Here is a 23599-nt window from a genome sequence, read left to right as displayed (position 1 = left end):
GTTCGACAGTATTTAGTCACAGTCAGGAATTCTGATTAGAATCACACTGCATATGCCAGTTATAAATACAGCAAATATGTACTTCACACATGCATAAAATGGCTTTTAGATAAAGATAAGAGTTTTGGGAAAGTGGAGTTGTGTTTGAGATTAGGAATGCTGCTGCCAATGCTTGGAAACCTGTTTGGTGAAAGAAGAAGGTTGTACATGTGGACAGACTTTGTCATCAGCTTTTTGGTAATTTATGAAGAAACTCTCCTAGCAATATTGACAATTTGTGGATATCTTTACTTTTTAAAAGACTTTTTAAAAATGGATTATAAAAATGTAATTGAAAGTGCTCCAGGGATTTAGTTAGTGGTCAGTGTTGATCTTTGCGGGCTTGTATTTGAGGTGGAGAGAAGAGTCAGAAATAAAAAAAATAAGTGAAAGTAAAGGAAGGTCTCAATATGTATGTGTGTGCGTGTGTTTTACATATTAAATCATATTAAATTCATTTATCAGACCTTTTGTCTTTAGAACTTAAACAATTGTGAAGGCTTTTTCAGATTAAAACCAGGCTTCATTAAACTTTTTCTGCTTAAACTTATCTTTTTTCCCCACCCAAAATCATGCAGCAGCAGTGGTTAGAACAGCTGCCGAATCCAACCACTGTTCTGGGTTCAAATCTCAATGTGTTCACTGTCTGTACAGTTTTTTGCATATGCTTATTTCCACATGAGTTTATTTAGGTATTCTTATCTCCTTCCACTTACCAGAGATATACATGTTAATAGATTGGAAATTGTAAATTCATCCAGTGTGGATTGAATGAGCATGCTCTGTGATGGAGTGGCATACTGTTAGGATAAGCTTTGCCTCCTATTTGGCGATAGATAGATAGATAGATAGATAGATAGATAGATAGATAGATAGATAGATAGATAGATAGATAGATAGATAGATAGATAGATAGATAGATAGATAGATAGATAGATAGATAGATAGATAGATAGATAGATAGATAGATAGATACGGGAAAGTCTCTTTTGCAATTGCTTAAGTACTATACTATACTGAACACTCTGAAGACTCTGATCTTGTCTTGTCTGAGCTTCACAACACAAAGCAGTAGGTTCAAATGCAGCTGCTTATATAATGTATGATCTTGGTCACACCAATGATTCCCTGGGATGTACACCACAGTATGATAGGTTAATATCCCACTGCTGGTTTATTGAACTTTAGGTGTCAATGTGGCTGGTTCAAATTCTGTGTCTGATTTTCTGTGTGATTCTCCTCCTGTTGCTGGTTCACTGAACTTCAGACCACAAAACTGGGGTTTCAAATCAAACTGCTAATTTTCTATGTGATTCTGATTGTAGTGCTGGTTCACTGAACTTCAGACCAAAAATTTGCTCTTTCATATCCAATGGCTGGTTCTCCAGATTTCTTAAATTAGGATAGCAGGCTTAAATCCCACTTCTATTTCACTGTGTGGTCCTAATCCCATTACCCGTTCACTGAACATTGCACCACAAAACAGCAGTTTCAGATTCCATTGCTGGTTCCTGTTCTATCCTATATGAGTCTCATTGGTTTATTTCATCTGCTCGTGCTTCAGTTTTACAATATGTGTCCCTTCATTATTTTTGTAATGCTGTTACAATATAAAAGCAGTTTAGTTCTGTAGTGTACATTCTAAAATATTGTGTTTATTTTGTTGCATGGTTACATAGTAACATTGCAAGTAAAACAATATTTAATAAATCTGAAAAGACATAAAACTGAATTTAAGTGCGCATCAAGAATATTGATAATGATGGTGTTGCCTTAAACTGTTTTTAATTTATCTTTAGGCTAGAATTATGCCTAAAATCTTCATTTTCATGAAACTCTTATATCAAGCCCAGCTGGATTTCCGAAGCCTAAAGCAGTCTGGGCTCTTTGCCAGACCTCCAGTATATGTCTAATTTCCTATTGTTTTCTTCACAGTATCCCTTCATTTTTGGACTACTTTTGGCATTGTGCTGGTGCTTCTTGGTCTGTACAAGCCGGATCTACATGGGAATGCACTCTATCCTGGTGAGTATCAGGATATAGTTTTTGAGCCAAGAAGTGGCTCATCTCCAGATTGTGAGTCACATTTCACTTGGTTTATGCTCACATCTCAGTAGCATTCATATGTTGACATTGCTTCCATTTAGTGCTACAAAATTAAAATATTTGGACTACCATTGTAGAATGCATCCTAAAAATCATATAATCACTTAAATATGTTAACTATGTGAACATCTGCTCACTTCTTGCTTGACTAACTTATGTACCTACTAAATATTTTTTCTGCCAATGGAATTGCTGCAATACTGTTTAGTTGACAATGTGACCACAGCAAGATAGGAACATTGCACTTTATGATACTGTTTACATTTTTTCATTATTCCTGTCTGACACTTCATTTTTTTTTTCTATTTTTCTGATTTTTTACTTGACGATGTGACTGAGATTCTGGGAACACAGCACTTTTAGATGTTCTTTTCATTTTTTGTTTATGCTTGTGTGACAACATCATTTTTTTCTATTCTCAAATCAAACATATTACACAGAGAAAACAAACAATTAATATTGTAATCTAATGTAATGAATGACAGTGGGAATGCAGGAAATACTTGTAAAGAATAGGGACAGAATCCAGCAAGGTACTGATGTAAAAACAGAGTAGCAGACACTGGCAGGGCAGATGTTTATTTACTTTACATTTATTTGCTTAGTGAATGCTTTTATCCGGAGCAGCTTACAAAAGAGGTCAACGTAACTGAATAAATATCAGCCTGGGGGATTGTTTGGGAATAAGTGCTACAGGACAAAGGTACAAAATAATCAGCAGAAGTGAAGAGCTCAGAACCAAATACAAGCTAGTTCCAGTTCCTAGGTTAGAAAACATAATCAGTTAGACAGAAATTCACTAAATAAGAGAATCTTCAAATGTTTGTTAATGACGCTGAGAGAGTCAGAGTTTCGAATGGAGTCGGGCAACTCATTCCACCAGCCAGAAGCTTCAAATGAAATGAATCTGGCCCAAGATTTGAGATCACGCAGAGGGGGCATCATCAGATGCCATTCAGCAGCAGACCTCAGTGATTGAAAAGGAGCAGAGGACCTCAGAAATGTCTTCTTATGCAGTATATAGGCATAGACCCACTGACTTGGATGGAAGTTTAAATGGACAAGTAACAGAGTTTCCTTGTTAGGTTGTGGAACGCACAGGGGTGCAGGGACATGGTGGATGTGAACTAATCACCCTGACCTTAGAAGTGATTCTGGGATTTGGCAGGAAGAGACCATGGGATGGAGTTTAAAACTATCATATAGGGTCAGTAGACTTTGAAGAAGGGTTTGAGGAAAGCACTTGACTGGAGGGAGGAGGGAGGTGAGGGCGAACAGATAGTGACAGATGTGAATGTTAATCTTAATTCATAGATGTTGATTCAATAGAAGTTGTTATTTTCTTTGCTAGCCTAGCCACCTAGGTGAGAACACCACTACATTCAAGCTGAACTTCAAATTTATTATCATGTGTACAGACTGTTCATGCTGGACATGATGTAGAATTGTATTTTCCAAAATGTACAGTAGATCACACTTTCATACCACATAGTTTTCTCTCACAGACTTACGCAAACTGTGAACTCAGAGCTGACCTTAATGAACTGCATTGTTTAAAATCCTTAGTACAGTGCCTTGAGCTATGGAGACATTGCAGGGAGATTAGTGTTAAGTCTGAGGGATGCTCTTGTAACTATAACTGATTGTAGAAGACTGCTAATTTCATTGCCACATCTCAGGCAGTCCCTTATTTTTTATTGGATTATGTTTCAGTTGAAGTGTTATGGCCCTTTTCCAACATCTGCCATGATTTATGAACTCAAACAGTTAAGCAACAGAATTCTGTACTTCAGATTCTTGCCTGTGCTAGCCCAGTAATTTGTTAGTCGCCAGACTTCACAATAACACAATCCAGCTGCATCATACTGGCCTGTTGTCACTGAGCTATAGTTTGGCTTTTCTCAGTAAAGCTTTTGCTAGCTAAAACGTAAGAAAGGAAAATAAGCGAAAGTCATTCCTTCAACTTGAAAAGCTAGGCAAAGGCAGAATTACACTAAAAAATGTCATTTACTTACAGTGTAACATGAACAAGTCTGATGTATTGATTTTTCCATTTAAAATTGTGTAAAGACTCTTTAGGGAAGACTGCTGGTGATATTCTGCTTTGCTTTCAGCTGTCCCGTGTTTTATGAACTTAATGGTTCAATAATTGCATTTATGTACTACAAATTATAGCTCATGAAATCCAGTTTTTAGTCAGTTATCTTACTTTATAATCAAGGTGACAAACAGAAGAAGATTGCTGGTTATGTTCTTACTCAGCAGGGGGTGAATGTGATGCATTCTTCCACATTTTTTGGCATCTGGTAGTAGGCACCAAAGCATCCTGGCTGCTGAGTGTAGTTGATCACTCAACAGCTGCTAAATGGCATACAAGCTTCCTTGCACTCCTCAGTTGCTTCTGGCATTGCATGACTGGAGTGAGAGCTGCCTGGACATTTGTCCACCTCAAACTACAGACATCAGACATCATACTTGCTTCAATTCAAAAAATATACTTTCCTGTAAAACTGTATTTTGCAGTGACCATTAACAAAGGCCAAGTCAACAGGAAAATCAGGAACTGATCTAATGCAGAAATAGTATTCTCCTCATGGACAATCGGAAGGTTGCCGGTTCGAATCCCGTAAAAATGCCAAAAAAGGGACTCTGCTCTGTTGGGCCCTTGAGCAAGGCCCTTAACCTGCAATTGCTAAGCGATTTGAGTAGTGAGAAAGAGCGCTATATAAATGCAAAGAATTATTATTAAAAGAATTAGAGCATCTGAATAAGTAACTCCAGTGAACTAATAACATAATCCTTATTACTTATTAGTTGACATTGGTTACATTTCTTTTGTTTTTCTAGTTGGAGTACAGGCAGATGAAGTGACATGCTCATGTCAGCCTTCAGCCTCTGGGTTTGAAAGCTAAATCCTTAACCACTGCAACACACTGCCTACCATTAATATTTCCCCATGGTTTTAAAAAGAAAACCATAAAAAAACCATCTTGCCTGAGTTGCCTCAAAAGCTTGCATATTGTAATCTTTTTAGTTAGCCAATAAAAGGTGTCATTTTGCATGGTTTTTCTCTACAAAAAAATGATATAGTATGCAAAAAAGGACTAATTTAGTTACCTATTACGTCTGATATGCCTGATTAATGGAAGACACTGTAACTGACACCCAATGTCTTACAAAATTTGCAACAAAGCTAGTGTGACAATAAATCTGAGATAAACTGATTTTACTACCTTTTTATCAGTGGGTATAATCTTGTGGTTTTTTTTTTTTTAAAAAAAAAGCCTACACTGTTCTCTACTTGCATATGTCATTAAGTTTGTAATACTAATCAACAATCAGCGAAGTGCTTTTTGAAGTTAAAAAAAAAAAAAAGCAAAGAGGATAAAAAGAAAAGGCACAATGTAAATTAACTAACCCCTCAATTGAACAGAACAAAGCTCATTTTTTTCTATAGCTGATGGAGATGCTGTTTTTTAGAAGTGAGGGGAAGAGAACAGGAAGGTGTTTTTGAGTGAGCAAAAGTAATTATTAACTTTTTATCTTTTTGGTAGACTTCAGACCCAGTGTATAATTAGTAGTGCCTTATTTTAAGTTTTGATGCTAATAGAGAGTCAAGTCAGTCTTTACCATCAACAAAATCAAGTCTGTAGGAAAAGCAGAAATGTTTTACTCATAGACAATTGCATATAGCATGTTTAACATTGTAAGTAGCTCAAGCGAACTAATAATATTAGTCCCTGGTAAAAAAAAAAAAAATATATTGTATATAGACAAGCACTTGGTTACTTACGTAGTACTTCTGATACATACAATTAACCATCCATCCATCCATTTTCCAACCTGCTGAATCCGAACACAGGGTCACGGGGGTCTGCTGGAGCCAATCCCAGCCAACACAGGGCACAAGGCAGGAACCAATCCCGGGCAGGGTGCCAACCCACCGCAGGACACACACAAACACACCCACACACCAAGCACACACTAGGGCCAATTTAGAATCGCCAATCCACCTAACCTGCATGTCTTAGGACTGTGGGAGGAAACCGGAGCGCCCGGAGGAAACCCACGCAGACACGGGGAGAACATGCAAACTCCACGCAGGGAGGACCTGGGAAGCGAACCCAGGTCTCCTAACTGCGAGGCAGCAGCGCTACCACTGCACCACCGTGCCGCCCTACAATTAACCAATGCACCTATAACTGAGGCCCATTGTCTTGGAAAATTTTCCAGGCGAAGCTGGGTAACACACCCAGGTAATATACAGTATAAAGTTTAAAAAGATCAGAGTTGATTTCTCTTGATTATAGCCTTTACTTTAACAAAAGCTGAAATTTCAATAAGGGGGTTTAGACAATTTGTATCTACTGTATGTTTTCTTGTAATGGTCTATGTTGTCAGGCCCAGTCTGAGAGCTTCAGTTTTATTTACTGTTGTGTTTATTTTTGTGCAGTCTTACTGAGGACATACTCTTGTGTGCAGTGTACTGTATAAATTAGTGGCAGGTAGGCCCATCCTTCCACCGTATGCCAGTGTTGAGGAGGCTGGGGCACCATGAGAGCTTGTACAAATCCCTTTGAAGGAGTAAAAAAAAGCAATAAGAAAGCAGAAAGAAAGATTAAATTAGGCAAGAGATCAAAGCAGACAGCTATAAAAAGATACCGGGCTTCAAAGCATTTGTCTGAATTTTAACTTAAAGTGTAATTAATCTAATTATTCCCTGGAAGTATGAAAACGCAGGCAGGAGGCACAAGAGATATTAAAAATATCTTCTGCCTACTCCCAACTGCGTAAACTGATACTCACATTGAATCACAATAATGCTATTGTATGTATCTCTGGACCACTGCAGTCGGCAGAAAGAGAGCAGGAGGTTCTTTTTTGATGTCTTTGTAAGAGGGCCATTAGAATTACCCACCCTCCATTGTACTTGCAGTGTACCTGCAGTGCTTGTTATGGACTAAAGAAACCACAATTAAAAGTATTTGTATAAGAAAATGAATATAGGAGATACATAAAGAAAAAATGAAGAAATGCTAAAATTAGTGGTTTTAGGTGCAATAGACAGGGCACAAATCTTGGCCCCATTGCCATCTTTGAGAAGTTTGCATGTTCTCAGAGTTTTTGCATAGGTTTCCTCCAATTTGTACTAAATCCCAAATATGTGTACAGTCATATGAAAAAGTTTGGGAACCCCTCACAGCCTGCATAATAATTTACTTTCAACAAAAAAAGATAACAGTGGTATGTCTTTCATTTCCTAGGAACATCTGAGTACTGGGATGTTTTTGGAACAAAGATTTTTAGTGAATCAGTATTTAGTTGTATGAAATTAAATAAATTGTGAAAAACTGGCTGTTCAAAAATTTGGGTCCCCTTGTAATTTTGCTGATTTGAATGCATGTAACTGCTCAATACTGATTACTTGCAACACCAAATTGGTTGGATTAGCTTGTTAAGTCTTGAACTTCATAGACAGGTGTGTCCAATCATGAGAAAAGGTATTTAAGGTGGTCAATTGCAAGTTGTGCTTCCCTTTGACTCTCTACTGAAGAGTGACAGCATGGGATCCTCAAAGCAACTCTCAAAAGATCTGAAAACAAAGATTGTTCAGTATGATGGTTTAGGGGAAGGCTATAAAAAGCTCTCTCAGAGGTTTAAACTGTCAGTTTCAACTGTAAGGAATGTAGTCAGGAAATGGAAGGCCACAGGCACAGTTGCTGTTAAACCCAGGAGGTCTGGCAGGCCAATAAAAATACAGGAGCGGCATATGCACAGGATTGTGAGAATGGTTACAGACAATTCACAGATCACCTCAAAGACCTGGAAGAACATCTTGCTGCAGATGGTGTATCTGTACATCGTTCTACAATTCAGCGTAATTTGCAGAAAGAACATCTGTATGGCAGGGTGATGAGAAAGAAGCCCTTTCTGCACTCATACCACAAATAGAGTTGCTTGTTGTATGCAAATGCTCATTTAGACAAGCCAGATTAATTTTGGAACAAAGTGCTTTGGACTGATGAGACAAAAATGGAGTTATTTGGTGATAACAAAAAGCGCTTTGCATGGCGGAAGAAGAACACCGCATTCCAAGAAAAACACCTGCTACCTACTGTCAAATTTGGTGGAGGTTCCATCATGCTGTGGGGCTAGTTCAGGGACTGAGGCCCTTGTTACAGTCGAGGGTCGGATGAATTCAACCCAGTATCAATAAATTCTTCAGGATAATGTTCAAGCATTAGTCACAAAGTTGAAGTTCCAACAAGACAATGACCCAAAACACAGTTCGAAATCTACAAAGGCATTCATGCAGTGGGAGAAGTACAATGTTCTGGAATGGCCGTCACAGTCCCCTGACTTGAATATCATCGAAAATCTCGGGGATGATTTGAAGCAGGCTGTCCATGTTCGGCAGCCACCAAATTTAACTAAACCAGAGAGATTTTGTATGGAAAAATGGTCAAAAATGCCTCCATCCAGAATCCAGACACTCATCACAGGCTATAGGGGGCGTCTAGAGGCTGTTATATTTGCAGAAGGAAGATTAACTAAGTACTGATGTAATATCTCTGTTGGGGTGCCCAAATTTATGCACCGGTCTAATTTTGTTATGATGCATATTGTATATTTTCTTTTAATCCAATAAACTTAGTGTCACTGCTGAAATACTACTATTTCCATAAGGCATGCCATATATTAAAAGGAAGTTGCTACTTTGAAAGCTCAGCCAATGAGAAACAAAAATCCAAAGAATTAAGAGGGGTTCCCAAACTTTTTCATATGACTGTATGCTAGGTTAATCAGAAATGCTGAATCAGATCTGAGTGAGTGAGTTTGTGCTAGTGTGTGTGTGTGTGTGTGTGTGTGTGTGTGTGTGTGCGCGTGTGTGTGTGTGTATGCGTGCGTGCGTGTGTGTGCGTGTGTCTTCTTCCATGTACCAAGTACCAAGTGCTGCTGAGATAGCTCTCTGGCTCCTATAATCTTAAACTGGATTAAATTAGTTTGATTATCAATGGGTATAGATAATGAATGGATGGAATTTCAGTACAAGAAAGATATAACAGAGAGAGACAGATACACACTGTGTATGCTACAGTCATGTGAAACAGTAAGTACACTCCATGAAACATTTTTTTGTTCTTCAACATATGCGGACATATAGTATGTCAGTTTTGCAGCAATTAATTCAGGCTTAATTAATGTAGTGCATTCCAGAAAGTCTTAAGTTATTAGAAACAGCTCAACTTTAAAACTCTGTATACAGAATTGTGATATGTTAATTTTTGGAGGTACTATAACAAGAGGTAGAGTGATTTTTGTTAATAGTACGTAGTGGAAGGCTGTCAGTGCAGTATTATAAAGCTGAAGAATCCAATCTGTGTTTAAAGAAACAATGCAGCTTTAGCCAAATCTGAAAGGGGTAGGGATAGAAACAATCATTAAACAGAAAGCATTGTACAATACTCGTTAAAAGAAATGATTTAAACACATAAAGGGAGTTTTGACAAAAATAGACTTTTCAGCTCCTAACTGTTGTTTCCAAAATATTGTCTCGTTTTTCAAAAATCTCAAGTACTGCTTTCAAATTCTTTAGTTCTTTCTTAAGTGTTTAATTTCATAAATGTCTATTTTTAAGTACATTATTGAATCAATGAGTGTGTGTACACTGTGTAAGAGTGGAGTCCCATACAGAGCAGAGTTCCTTCCTGCCAGAGTAGATTCATTGCCCCTGGCCCAGAACCGGACAAAGCAGGTGTAGGAAATGAATACGTTGATGAAAAATATGCCTCGCTTAATTTTGACTTTGATAAAAGCTACAGTCCAGAACATCAATCATGTTAGGAAAGTCTGAGTAAAGTTAAGTGGAATGATTCAGACATTTGTGAAGGAATACTTAAAAATGAATGGACCTACCCATCCATTTTCTGAATTTTCTTCCCCTTGTACAAAGCCACAACACAGCAAAAACTAATCCATAGCAACAACAGATATAATTATATACTGTATGAGCATAATACTCCATTAGCTTTTCTATGCAGCCTTTCTTTGATGGTGCCTATTCCTGCCATGCAGTTTAGAGTTGCTTCACAGAAACACGTGAAGATGTTTATGAAATTTGTTCTTTTAACTGAGTAATCCAGGGTTGTGAAATACTCCCACTCTATTAGTAATAGAATGGAGGAAATAAATGCAACAAGAGTTGTGACCTTGGGTAGTGCAGTGGTGAGCTGGGGATTTGGAAAACTTGATTTCCGGTCATTAGGGGTCAGAATGTTGCCCTTGTTTAATCTGGCCATATGGGCTTGGATGGGTTTGTTTATTTGGAACAGTGATATCAAAGAGGATCCTGGTGAGCCATGTGCTTTTATTTCAATTGCACTCTTTTAGGAGGAGGCTGTTTCCCACCATTAACTGAACTAAATTAATTTGGCTTCACGGTTTTCTTTTTGCATTAGAATACTGTATACAGTATTTTGTTTGCCTTTTCCAGAGAATTCTATAAAAATGTTCTCAGTAAGATGGACGCACATATTTGTGTATCACAATAGTCTAATGCAAAATGTCAGGGTAGAATGTCATTGGCAGAAGTCAAAAACCAGGAATTAAAAAATAAGGATATTATCAATGTGTCATCAAATTATTTTGGAAAAGTTCATAATTTTTTTTCAATTATCCATATTAGCTAAGAAGAATCCCGTATTAACACTTGTTTCTTCTCCGCAACAAGAGAAACTTTGATGTAGATTATGAGTGCTTAGATTAAAGCCAGATTTGGTGACAAACGTACTCTTGAATTGGATCACAGTTTTCGGAATAACTTTATTTGAAGTCTGTTGCCTGCCATGGTGAGGTTCAAAGTCAGTTGAATATGGTTTTTCACTATTTTGCACACTTCACTTTGTGTGTTTCTGCTTTTTTCTATTATTTTTAGCATCCACTGTAGCATTCTATGCTAAACCAACTAATACTTTCTTATACTTGATTGCTCCGGCGTGTGATATCACAAACATTTTTATGTAAATTAAACTTAAGGGACAGTGGTGAATTGTCAAGACTCCAGGCAATCACAAAAAGATAAGACTATGTCCTTGTAATAATACTAATAATAATAATACATTTTATTTATACAAGGTTACAGCTTTGCTCTCTTTACTTACTTTATTTTGCACATATATTTTAATTCCTGTTTTTTTAAACTCTTTTCTTGCTGCCATTTCTCTTGGTTGCAATTTGTGTGCCTTTGTATTTTTTTTAAGGGAGCCTCTCAGTACCAGTTATTCCAGCAATTTTATAGGGCTGGCTAAGTGACGTGTGACCTTTATTTTGTTTATTTTTATTTTCTAGCCATTTCTCTCGGATTGTCTTACACTAATCATATTGGCTACACCCCTCTTCTGAGTTATGAAAGCCACTTGTTTATGTTTATTTATTAAAACAGTGATCTAAAATTAAAGTAACAAATTTCTGTTCTGGAAGGCATGGTGGAGCAGTACATGTTGAGTCTGTGTGGTGTTTGCCAGCTTCTGTGTAGGATTTCCTCCAGATACTTCAGTTTTCCTCCCACATCCAAAAAGACATGCAAGTCAGGTTAACTGGCGATTCTAAGCTGGCACCCAATGTGAGCGTCAATATGGATATGTGCACAAATGGGCCCTGTGGCAGACTGGCACCCTGTCTTTCACATGTGCTGCCAGAATAATCCTGACCTATCTATCCCCTCGTGATGCTAAATCTGATTAAGTAGGTTAGAGAATGTTACATTATTTCTGTTCTGCCTATCTGTGTTTTTAGCATTTAAACTATAATCCAGTCTGAATTTCATCTGTCCCTCACTCAGAATGTTCAATGTAAATGTAACTATTGTGAGATTATAGTAATTTATTTGTTGATAGTTTTCAAAACAGAAGTGCTTTACAATTGATGATTGTCCTGTTTGCAGCTTGCAGCAGCCCACCTCTCCTTTAATATCCCACACTTGCATAAGTAGCTTTTTTAAGAAACAAACTTAAAGGTGAAAGAGGGCACCCGTGTCTCCTTTTATATCCAGAGTAATTTCTGTGGATAGTAACTTATTGTAAGTCACTTCACTGCACTTTCACATGAAAGGCAGCAGTTACACGGAAGACAAACAGTCCATGCACTTCTCTTCGACTTTTATAGTCTCTCTTACAAGTCAAATGTTTATGTCCAGTGGTGATGATAATGGATTGTCAGGGTGTTCCATATAGGAGTTGTCTTTTGAGGTTGTGTGTTCACAGAGGAGATAGTAGACATTCTATTAGTATTCCTGACAGGTGGCTCCTACTCCTACTCCTTTCATATCCCATTAGAAAGTTCGATACTTGTGTACTAAACAGACGGCTAGTACCCTTTTCTATTATCGTGATGCAAATCGGATTTTCGTTTTTAACATTAGGCACCCAAAGGGAAGATTAACATTAGGGACCTATAGGCAACTATGCTCCACCCCCACTAACTTTTAGGTTAGTATTTGTGGTTGGGATAGGTCAGTCTAATAATTTAAACTCCAAAAATTAAACAACTGGGACGCCTTCTCCACGGAGCCCAACACTACAATTAGTAGGAACTGCCGTCCATTTAGTACGCAAGCACCACTATTTGGAGGACCGACAGTGTCACAATGCTCTTTTGTACCTGCTGTCAGATCATATTTGTCATTTCAAAGATAGTTTGTCCCTTTCTGTTTTAATGACTGGATTGTTTCATCATCAATAAAAAGTGTAATAGCACATGCATGTAACCTTCTGGCCTAGAGCAAGCAGAGCATATCATGAATATTTCACTTGTTTCTCTCCATAGAGGGACATGTGAAACACACCATTGTTTTCAGTCCTGCACCAGGCCAGAAGAGAAAATGTGGTCTGTGTTAAAATTGCATTGACATGCTCTCAGCTGGCCTTAAGAAATGTGACATACGCAGCTTTAAATCTCAGCTCTGTCCCTCTTTTAAATTGCTAAGTGAAGGGGAAATTGACCTGCTGTGTATACTGAATGCCCAGCTCTCATGATCATACATCCTTATCTTCATTAACCAGACCCCCTTCAAGAGTGCCTTTGGTGCTTTTCTGCCCAGCAGTCAGAATAAATGCATCTTTTGAAAAACTTCACATTTTTTTGAAAATTCTAGCAGCAGACACACAAGGGTTTAATGACAAAAATAATTTAAATTCTTCCTGTTGCCACTAGTATGTGTTTGCTTTAACAAGCACAAAAAGGCACCAAAAATATGACCTGGGTTTTAAATATATATATAAAAACATTTTTAAGTGGAGACAGCTGCAGTCTCATTCAATTTCAGATTTTTAATAATGGCATGGACATTGAGAAAGTCGAATTTTTGCTAAAACAGTGATTCTGTGAGATGGCTAACCCCATGCTGTGAATGCCTAGAAGCTCTCATTTAGCATCAATGCTTTGGAGCAAAAACTCTTTTGTTTTAAATGTTTTATGTTGGCTGATGCTGTTTCTCTTGTGGTGCATTATTTTAGGCTTTTTAGTCAGTGATTGCTGATTATTAGGAATTCTATCCATACATTTATTAATATTGTTTCTCTAGTCCGAGGATATCCTTGTAGAATCAGATGCAAGGCAGAACTCTTTGCTGCATAAGACAGTAGCCCATAGCAGGGCCTACTCACACTGAACAGACCCAAACACCTTTAGGATGTGTGAGGAAAATAGTGAATCCAGAGAAAACCCACATGAGCACAAGGGAACATGCAGACTACCAACAGACACAATTGTTAATCAAACCAGCATGAATTAATACTACTACTGCTTTATGCTTATCACAATGTAACATAACACAAAATTCTCAGATGTGTTTAATTCAATTTAGAAACACTGTCCTGGCAGCATTGGGCGCAAGACAGGAACCAGCCTTGGATGAAGGGAGCCCCTGAGAGATTGGGTGTGTGCATTCCAGATAATACATTTTGAATATCATGCCCCATCCATCCAATCATTACTCAACCTGCTTAATCCCGTTAAAAGTCATGTATCCCAGTGCTACTAGCTAGCTAGTATATTTTTCCACAGTAAAGCAGCAGGAAGGGGATTTATCTGCAAGTCCTTGAAAAGTCATATGTTATCCTGAAGAAAATAAATAAAGAAGAAATGGACCTTTGACCTGCCCTACACCAGCATTTTTCTAGTGTAACGTTTCTCAATCAAGATAAATTATTCATGTGGCTACCTCAGCAACACTGTGTCCAGAGTACAGGAAACCTGAAGAGGCACAAAGTAATTGGACCTTGACTTAAAGCTCTGCTGCTCAAAGGTTACAGTTTTGCAATGTAATTATTGACACATTCACCAAGCTGAAGAGTTGGCTGTATTTGAGAAACTTGATGAATTTAACTAAGATGTTTTGGTTGGTGTCTGCGTGTGTGTGTGTGTGTGTTTGTGTGTGAGCGTGAATGTGCGTGTGTGTGTTTGTGTTAGTGTTAGTAAAATATAACACCACTTGGCAGAAATAAAGTTTGAGTGTTGCATTGTTAAACACATGTCTTCCACTTTTATACAGTACATCCGGAAAGTATTCACAGCGCATCACTTTTTCCACATTTTGTTATATTACAGCCTTATTCCAAAATGGATTAAATTCATTTTTTTCCTCACAATTCTACACACAACACCCCATAATGACAACGTGAAAAAAGTTTACTTGAGGTTTTTGCAAATGTATTAAAAATAAAAAAACTGAGAAATCACATGTACATAAGTATTCACAGCCTTTGCTCAATACTTTGTCGATGCACCTTTGGCAGCAATTACAGCCTCAAGTCTTTTTGAATATGATGCCACAAGCTTGGCACACCTATCCTTGGCCTGTTTCGCCCATTCCTCTTTGCAGCATCTCTCAAGCTCCATCAGGTTGGATGGGAAGTGTCGGTGCACAGCCATTTTAAGATCTCTCCAGAGATGTTCAATCGGATTCAAGTCTGAGCTCTGGCTGGGCCACTCAAGGACATTCACAGAGTTGTTCCTGAAGCCACTCCTTTGATATATTGGCTGTGTGCTTAGGGTCGTTGTCCTGCTGAAAGATGAACCGTCGCCCCAGTCTGAGGTCAAGAGCGCTCTGGAGCAGATTTTCATCCAGGATGTCTCTGTACATTGCTGCAATCATCTTTCCCTTTATCCTGACTAGTCTCCCAGTTCCTGCCGCTGAAAAACATCCCCACAGCATGATGCTGCCACCACCATGCTTCACTGTAGGGATGGCATTGGCCTGGTGATGAGCGGTGCCTGGTTTCCTCCAAACGTGACGCCTGGCATTCACACCAAAGAGTTCAATCATTGTCTCATCAGACCAGAGAATTTTCTTTCTCATGGTCTGAGAGTCCTTCAGGTGCCTTTTGGCAAACTCCAGGCGGGCTGCCATGTGCCTTTTACTAAGGAGTGGCTTCCGTCTGGCCACTCTACAATACAGGCCTGATTGGTGGATTGCTGCAGAGATGGTTGTCCTTCTGGAAGGTTCTCCTCTCTCCACAGAGGACCTCTGGAGCTCTGACAGAGTGACTACTGGGTTCTTGGTCACCTCCCTGACTAAGACCCTTCTCCCCCGATCGCTCAGTTTAGATGGCCGGCCAGCTTTAGGAAGAGTCCTGGTGGTTTTGAACTTCTTTCACTTACGGATGATGGAGGCCACTGTGCTCATTGGGACCTTCAAAGCAGCAGAAATTTTTCTGTAACCTTCCCCAGATTTGTGCCTCGAGACAATCCTGTCTCTGAGGTCTACAGACAATTCTTTTGACTTCATGCTTGGTTTGTGCTCTGACATGAACTGTCAACTGTGGGATCTTACATAGACAGGTGTGTGCCTTTCCAAACCATGTCCAGTCAACTGAATTTACCACAGGTGGACTCCAATTAAGCTGCAGAAACATCTCAAGGATGATCAGGGGAAACAGGATGCACCTGAGCTCAATTTTGAGCTTCATGGCAAAGGCTGTGAATAGTTATGTACATGTGCTTTCTCAATTTTTTTATTTTTAATAAATTTGCAAAAACCTCAAGTAAACTTTTTTCACATTGTCATTATGGGGTGTTGTGTGTAGAATCCTGAGGAAAAAAATGAATTTAATCCATTTTGGAATAAGGCTGTAACATAACAAAATGTGGATAAAGTGATGCGCTGTGAATACTTTCTGGATGCACTGTATATAAGCAACACTCTAAATAAAGAAACAATTTATAGGTCTTAAGACTGTGTTTTTATTTTACTGGTGGGCATTGTACAACTTGGTAGATTTTGTGTTTTGCCCTGCAGCACATCATCACATCATGGCAGAACAGATAAGCCTGGAATTCCATGAAGGCAATTCTGCTTAAGCTAGCCAGTGAGAAAGGCCCTCATATATATTGTTCCTAGCCTATTGTCTGTGCTTTTTGTGAGAGATGAAAATAAAAAAAATTAACTTTAATAGCATCCTAAACCAGATTAAACACCTGGGCACTGACTTTAGTATTGAGTTTGTTTGTTTTCATTGATACCTTGTTGGTATATTTTGGTTATGTGGTTTTCTTCCAAGGATGAAAATAATGTATTTTACTAGCAACCTCTTAATTGGCCTTACACGAGAAGCACAAATTTAGAGCTTCTTCTGGACAATAAGACAAAATGATCACAGAAGTGAAATTGGACTAGTGCTACCCTCTAAAAGACAGGACTGGTAGAATGGCAGTTGTGATCCTCCAGCTCATTAGGAAGAAACACCCAGTCCCTGAGTGGCAGAGCAAAATGAGTGGTCCTGTGTTGAACTTCTAAGTAAAACAGCCCAGAGGCTTCACACTCTTAAGCGTTACACAGGGCTCAGTGACATTGCAGCTTGAGAGATGAAGGTGTGTGAAATAGCAGCCCCATGTAGTGCACAGTAATCAACAGTCTTGTGTGTTGACCCAGATTGGATACAGTGTGTGCTTTTTTTTTGTACTTTTGTGTTTTCAATTTCTTATCCCTCCCTTCTTTGTTTAGTTGTGAATAAACAGCAAGGTTTTTGTACATTCTGGATTTCTTGGCCTTATTGTGGAGGGTAGTGAAGGAGATGGCAGGAAAGATTAGAAACATAATTTAGAATTCAGTTTTTATTTGCTCTACATATCCAGTCCATTAAAATTCCATTTTGTGATTGTTTTGCTTTTAAACACATAGGAGAGAATGAAAAGGGGAAAAAACACAAAGAGCAAAGGTAGCAGACAAATAGGCAAAGCTCTGGGTGCACTCTCACCCTGATTCCCTATCTCCCTGTTGGAATGGCCAACCCACTTGCAGTCCCCCATCCCCAGTCTCTTTCTCTCTCTCTCAATCATGGCCTCTTTCTCCTAGTAAGCCTTTGCCCCAACTCCTCACCCTACCCTCAAGTCCAGACATGGCATGATGATGCATCCAAGTGCTATTGTATAGACAATGAATGAGAGTTTTCCATCCATCCATCCATCTATTATCCAACCCGCTATATCCTAACTACAGGGTCACGGGGGTCTGCTGGAGCCAATTTCAGCCAACACAGGGCGCAAGGCAGGAAAGAAACACTGGGCAGGGTGCCAGCCCACCCCAGGGCGCACACACACCAAGCACACACTAGGGACAACTTAGAATCGCCAATGCACCTAACCTGCATGTCTTTGGACTGTGGGAGGAAACTGGAGCACCCGGAGGAAACCCACGCAAACATGGGGAGAACATGCAAACTCCACGCAGGGAGGACCCGGGAAGCGAACCCGGGTCTCCTAACTGCATGGCAGCAGCACTACCCACTGCGCCACCATGCCGCCCGAATGTGAGTTTTCCAGGGGCAACCACAGTGCTACCTGAATTAGCCGAGCAGTGACTTAGCGTTTATGTTTCAGTAAGGGAAGGTGAGACATCAAAAGTAGCAATTCCAAATTTAAATTGTACATGAACACTGCATAAGACTGCTTTAAACTGCATCTCAAGATTACTTCTGTGACATGCACTTACGCTACAGAACAGCAGGCAAGACCTTTCCTAACAGCCCCTGGTGTTACTGAACACCTGAAGAGTTGCTCTTAATGTCTTAAGTCCGCATGACACTCTTATTCATCTGGTTGTGGGAGTATGCCGGTATTCTGCCAGTCCAGCGTCCCCACCCCATAAATGGATAACATGGACCGGTTTGGCATGCCAGCTGTCACCTAAGGAGTCTTGTGGCTTATTTTCAGCCATCTGTGGCCCCTCTCTCTTTCTCTGTCTCATAACAAGTGCACGATCAGACTCTCTTTGCAGTTGTTTGCCCTCTACTGTCACAGGAGAATTCTCTTCTCGTTCCTCTTAGACTTACAATAACTTTAATTGCTGTGATGCCCCAGGGTTTTTGTTTTTTTTTCTTAATTTCTGAGGCACCATGCACAATAGGATTTACAACTCTCAGTGGCTGCCATCTTTTCACTATGTCACACAGAGATGTTCTTTTATTGATGGGCTGAGCCCTGTGGAACGTTTTTCTGATCTGTACCATCTTGGTATTGTCATTGGAAGGCATTCCCATTTGTGTTTATTTGCTTAGAAGATACTTTTATCCAAAGTGACTTACAAAAGAGGTCAATATAATTGAGCAATCAAGACTGACACCAAACCTCACCTCTTTTAAATACTGTATATCTTGATTGTATGAGTTCAGTGCAGGTGGTTAGATATCTTCATCCAGCAGAATCTAAAACAGCTAATAGTTTTCACTGTGAATCCATTAATGCTTTATCAAATTATGTCTGTCTCTGCATCTCAATAGTTCACTGTTTTGCTTTGCAATATTCAGGGCACCACTTTCTCATATGTAAAGGTATTAATAAATGATTCTAGGAACTGTCATTTCTGTTTTTAGATCCAACTTTGTCATGTTTGAGACATCCATTGTAACATCAGGCAACTTGTAAAAAAGAAGGCGAGAGATAGAAAAGAAACGTGTAGAATATAAACATTTAACAGCTTAAGTGAATATAATGTCATTTCAGTCCAGTTTCTTAGATGTCATGTTAATTCCCAATTCTGACCCATTATGTATGAATGCAGGTGTATGCTGCTTGTGCCATCCCATCTTCAACTGGTTTCAATGCCACCATTATACTCTGCAAGCTCCATGACTCTGTAATGGGAAAAGCTGGTTCAAAATGTGGATAAATGGATAGACTAGTTCTTTGACCAGATGTTCCTCTTGGAGATTGACATTGAGATTAAATTCTTCCACTGTTGAACCATTCACTGTGGTCACCCTCAAGTCTTTCCAGCTGGACATATTTTAAAAAATGTTGTCTCTTGAATGAATCATAGGAAATCATTGCATATACACCAAGATGGAAAATATGCGTGGGCCTGATGTGAAACTGACTTGTAAATGACTGAAACATTCATTGCTAGTGTTCTCGGTGTTATTGCAGATGTGCAAAAGCCGCTTGCTTCATGTGCAACTATAGGAAGGCAGATTCACTGTTCAGAAAGCAAAGTGCTGTCCACTCTTGAAGGAGCTATGAACAATGGGATAGACAACCCAAATATAAACAGAAATGTTATTGGTGTCGTATAGGAAATTTTCTGATGCAATGATGCCATGGAGTAACAAATAGAAATAAAAATATTTGATTTGACTTTACACTGCATTCACGTTTAATGATCTGAAAGTGTCCCCCTGTGTAAAACCTGTGTTTATGATGCAGTTTGTCTAATCTTTTTCCGTATGTAGCCAAGTGTTCTTGGGTAACCTTTTTGTTTATTGATATCATTGCCTTTCCTCAGAAAATGCAACATTCTGAAACCCAGTTAATCCATTTCAAGATCACAAGAGTGCTGGTGCCTATCTTGGTAGCATCGGGTTTAAATCCTAAAAACCAGCTCAGGATGAGACACTAATCCATTGTAGGGCTCAGTCTCTCACACATCCACGCAACAGTTTAAAATCATCTGTTAAACTAACCTGCTATGGCTTTAGAAAGTAGAGGAAAAACTGGAGTAACTGGAGAAAAATGTGCAGATGCCACACAGACCGTGACTGCACTTAGGATCCATACTCAGGAAGCTGGATTTGTGAGGCAGTCACTCTAACTAGAACTTAACAGAGGAATTATTATTAGCAGATATTTTCCCCTTTGGGATACTTGATCAGGACTGCTGCTTTAATGCCTATGTCAAACAACAGTGTACAAGGTAAGACTCCGTCTGCCGGCTCGGACCCCCTCAGGGTGCTTTGTAGCATCAGGTGTTTTATTTAATAACATAAAAGGCGCCTAAAATTGACGAGTCATTTGGGGTAGTAAAGCATCTGGCATCTTTCCACCATTGTGATGAATCTGAATAAAGCAAAAGCAATATATCTGAATGGACTAAGAAGAGGAGATTGCTCCCCATGCTTCAAGCCATACAATTTCACTGTAGTTTTGTTTTAAACACTATAAATAGTCACTTAAGTGTAAGTGCACTTCACTTTGGTAATGACCTCTTTATGCTTCTTATTCAATAGCCAAAAAAGAAGAATAAATGTCATTTGAGATTGTTTCTGAAAAGCTATGTAAATAATAGAAAGGAATGTACTAATAAAAGTGCAGAATACTGTGAGTGAAAGAGACTAATAATCAAGGAAAGATAAGCAGACTGAGAAATTATGAGGTGATTGAAAAGGTGAGACTTCATTTGATGGACAAGACAGGCTTTTAAGGGCATGGCATTTCAAAGTAATGAGATGGCATCCTACAGGCTGTCAGTTGGGACCAGGGCACTTTAAGAGACTGAGACATGAGAAGATGAGGTGAGACAAGATGGAGCTGTGCAGATGGGCATATGCAGAGTTAAGATTTCGCCTGACTCACAAGATGGTGGATTGGACGTGAAAGAGATTGATGGCTGAGGACAGGACGTCTGACCTGACCAAAGAGTGAGGAAACAGAACCTCAAAGTGTGGAATTTCTGGGACTTAGGAGTAACAAAATGGGGCTTCATTAAATAAAGGAGGACATTGGGTTTTGTTTTTCTGCTGTTGAGTCTAGTCCTTTTGGAAGTTGTTTGTCATCTCTTTGCAAGCAGAAGCTATGCTGTTTTGCTGTATGCATAAATGAGAGTGTTGATTTTCTTTTCTTTTTTTTCTGCAGGATGTTATTGCTGGGTTCCTGTATAGCATTCTTATAATGGTGATTTTTCAGCCAGCACTGGAAATCATTGATAACTTCAACTTGACCTGTACCTATGCTCCTCTTATCATTATCAGCCTGCACTTGGCTATGGGGCTTTTCTCATTCACACTGGACACTTGGAGCACATCAAGAGGGGACACTGCAGAAATTTTGGGTACAGGGGCTGGCATTGCTTGTGCTTCCAATCTAAACTACATGCTGGGACTGATGCCTGACCCTCCTGTGTCCCTGCTGCCGTTAGCAGTGCCAGCCATCACTACAGGTCTGGTTGTCAAATGTGTCACACGTTTTCTACTGGGAGTTGTCATACTTCTAGTCACCAGGGCGGTCATGAAAGCCATCACCATTCCACTGGCATGTCGAATCTTCCACATCCCCTGTGATGACATCCGGAAAGCTCGTCAGCGCATGGAAGTAGAACTGCCCTACCGGTATATTACTTATGGCACAGTGGGCTTCACTGCTCTTTTTGTGGTGCCCGTTTTCTTCAGTGTTGTAAATTTGTCTTGATGTCTGTGGAGACCCTTTTGTCCCTCATTTCACACTTGAAATGCAGCTGAGACAATTACCTGAGCACTCAGCTGGTGTTTAGTGAACTAAAGCCACTACTAAGGCCTGCAGAATTGATATTTGGTTTGCTCTTCCTTTTAAGGCAGTATAAGCACTAGCCTAATGAAATATACACAGCATATTGCTTAGAAAGCAGATCTTAAGTTTCCAGCCAGCCTGCTTGCTAACATTTAAAATTAAGTCTTCGGTCGACACCTGAGACAGGGAATCAATCTGCATCTTGATAAACAGAAGCTGCGTCCGTCAGCTGCTTAATTTTGTGCCTTTTCATTAGCAACTATTACTGAATTAAAGCCGCCGAGTGTGAGCAGACTATGCTGGGTTTCAGGCAGAAACCCAATTAGACAGCACATCATTTTTTCCTGTTGCAGCATACAGCACAGTCTGACAGGATCCAATGGTACGATTCAGGGTTCACCAAAGACTGATCAGTAAGTAGCCCTCCTCCCAACATCATATTTTTCCATTTTTGGAGGTTTCTGTGTTTTTAAACTGTGGTTATGACAAAAAAGGCCAAAGTCTTCTGATGTGTATAGAGCCATTTAAGCTCACAGTCTGAAAAGCTTTGGTTTTCCCTAAACTGTATATGAAAAAAATATAGGAAGGAAATCCTAGGAATCCAAGGAAATCCATGGTCTTTTTAACTTTATGGGGCTTATACCGGAATAAATAAAGCCATGGTGAGATGAACAATGGAAGCAATCAATGCAATTATAAATTTACACTTCGTGTTTTAGCCCTGCATGTAAAAAGCAGGTGAGTAAGACAACAAGCTTGATGACTTTCCTTAGTTTCATGGGGTTGTCTGCTGCAAATCCTAATGTCCATCAGGGTCGGCTTCCTGTCTGTATATGATGTGCATGGATATCCTGAAATTGAGTTGCCAAGCTCAATGATTCCTCCTGCATCTGGAAGTAAAGCAGGATCAGAAGCTGGAGCCCAAAATGGATTATATAAAAGCACACTTGCGATGAGATCACCTCTTCAATTATTTATGGAAATAAAAACATTGTACCCACTGCTGACAACCTTCCCTGCATTTTTTTCAGCCTTTTTCTGAAGATTAAATTATCTAAAGGAGGACCACATACCAGAGACATTTGTTTTGGGGGGTTGGGGAGGGGGTTTGGGGGTCTTGTTGAAGCTTTACTTGCTTATAAGAACTGTACTGTCAAGATTAACCATTAGCAATCCTGCATTGAAACGGTACATACAGTTTGTTTTCAACAGAAAAAAAAACAATTTTAATGTGTTCATCTAGGCACACTTCTTTGTTTTTCTACTTGGAATGTAATAAGTCTTTAACCACTAATGCCGTGGAGGCATCTTCATTTTTTTGTTTTAATGTATGTTCTATATATGTACTGTATATGTTGCCATGCACTTAATACTCAGTGCTAACTGATTTCATAAAGTGTGGAAAACCTGAAAGAAAAGAATAGAAGCCACAGAAGTGTACCAGACCTCTTACCAAGTGTGTCTTTTATGTGTTTGTGTTTCAGTGGTGATGCTGTTTGTGTGAACCAGTCTGGCACTGCTGTTCTGCCATACGCATGTCTCACAAATCATCACTCTTGCAATTCTGTTACTAAACTTTAGTGTGCATGTACATACCTAGCATTCTTTAAACTACCTTAGTCCAGTACAGACACACACAAACACACACTCACTCATTCATTACCCATTAATGTAATGTTCATTCTTTTATGCATAATGCCTT

The 23599-nt window shown here is 39.2% G+C and overlaps 1 protein-coding gene across 1 annotated transcript in view; it reads left to right on the top strand.

Annotated features, from left to right (window-relative positions):
- sgpp1b (sphingosine-1-phosphate phosphatase 1b) overlaps positions 1-23342 on the top strand; it is a 93757-nt gene extending 70415 nt beyond the window's left edge. The window contains exons 2-3 of the mRNA XM_028821285.2: positions 1975-2064; positions 21268-23342. Coding sequence (XP_028677118.2) covers positions 1975-2064; positions 21268-21819 — 642 coding nt within the window. The 3' untranslated portion in view covers positions 21820-23342. The remainder of the gene's footprint in view (positions 1-1974; positions 2065-21267) is intronic.
- Positions 23343-23599: the final 257 nt, after the last annotated feature.

This window comes from Erpetoichthys calabaricus, chromosome 16 (genome assembly GCF_900747795.2).
Source record: "Erpetoichthys calabaricus chromosome 16, fErpCal1.3, whole genome shotgun sequence".
Taxonomy (NCBI): Eukaryota; Metazoa; Chordata; class Cladistia; order Polypteriformes; family Polypteridae; genus Erpetoichthys; species Erpetoichthys calabaricus.
Note: the sequence above shows the minus strand (reverse complement) of the source record. Positions and strands in the feature narration are given on the sequence as shown.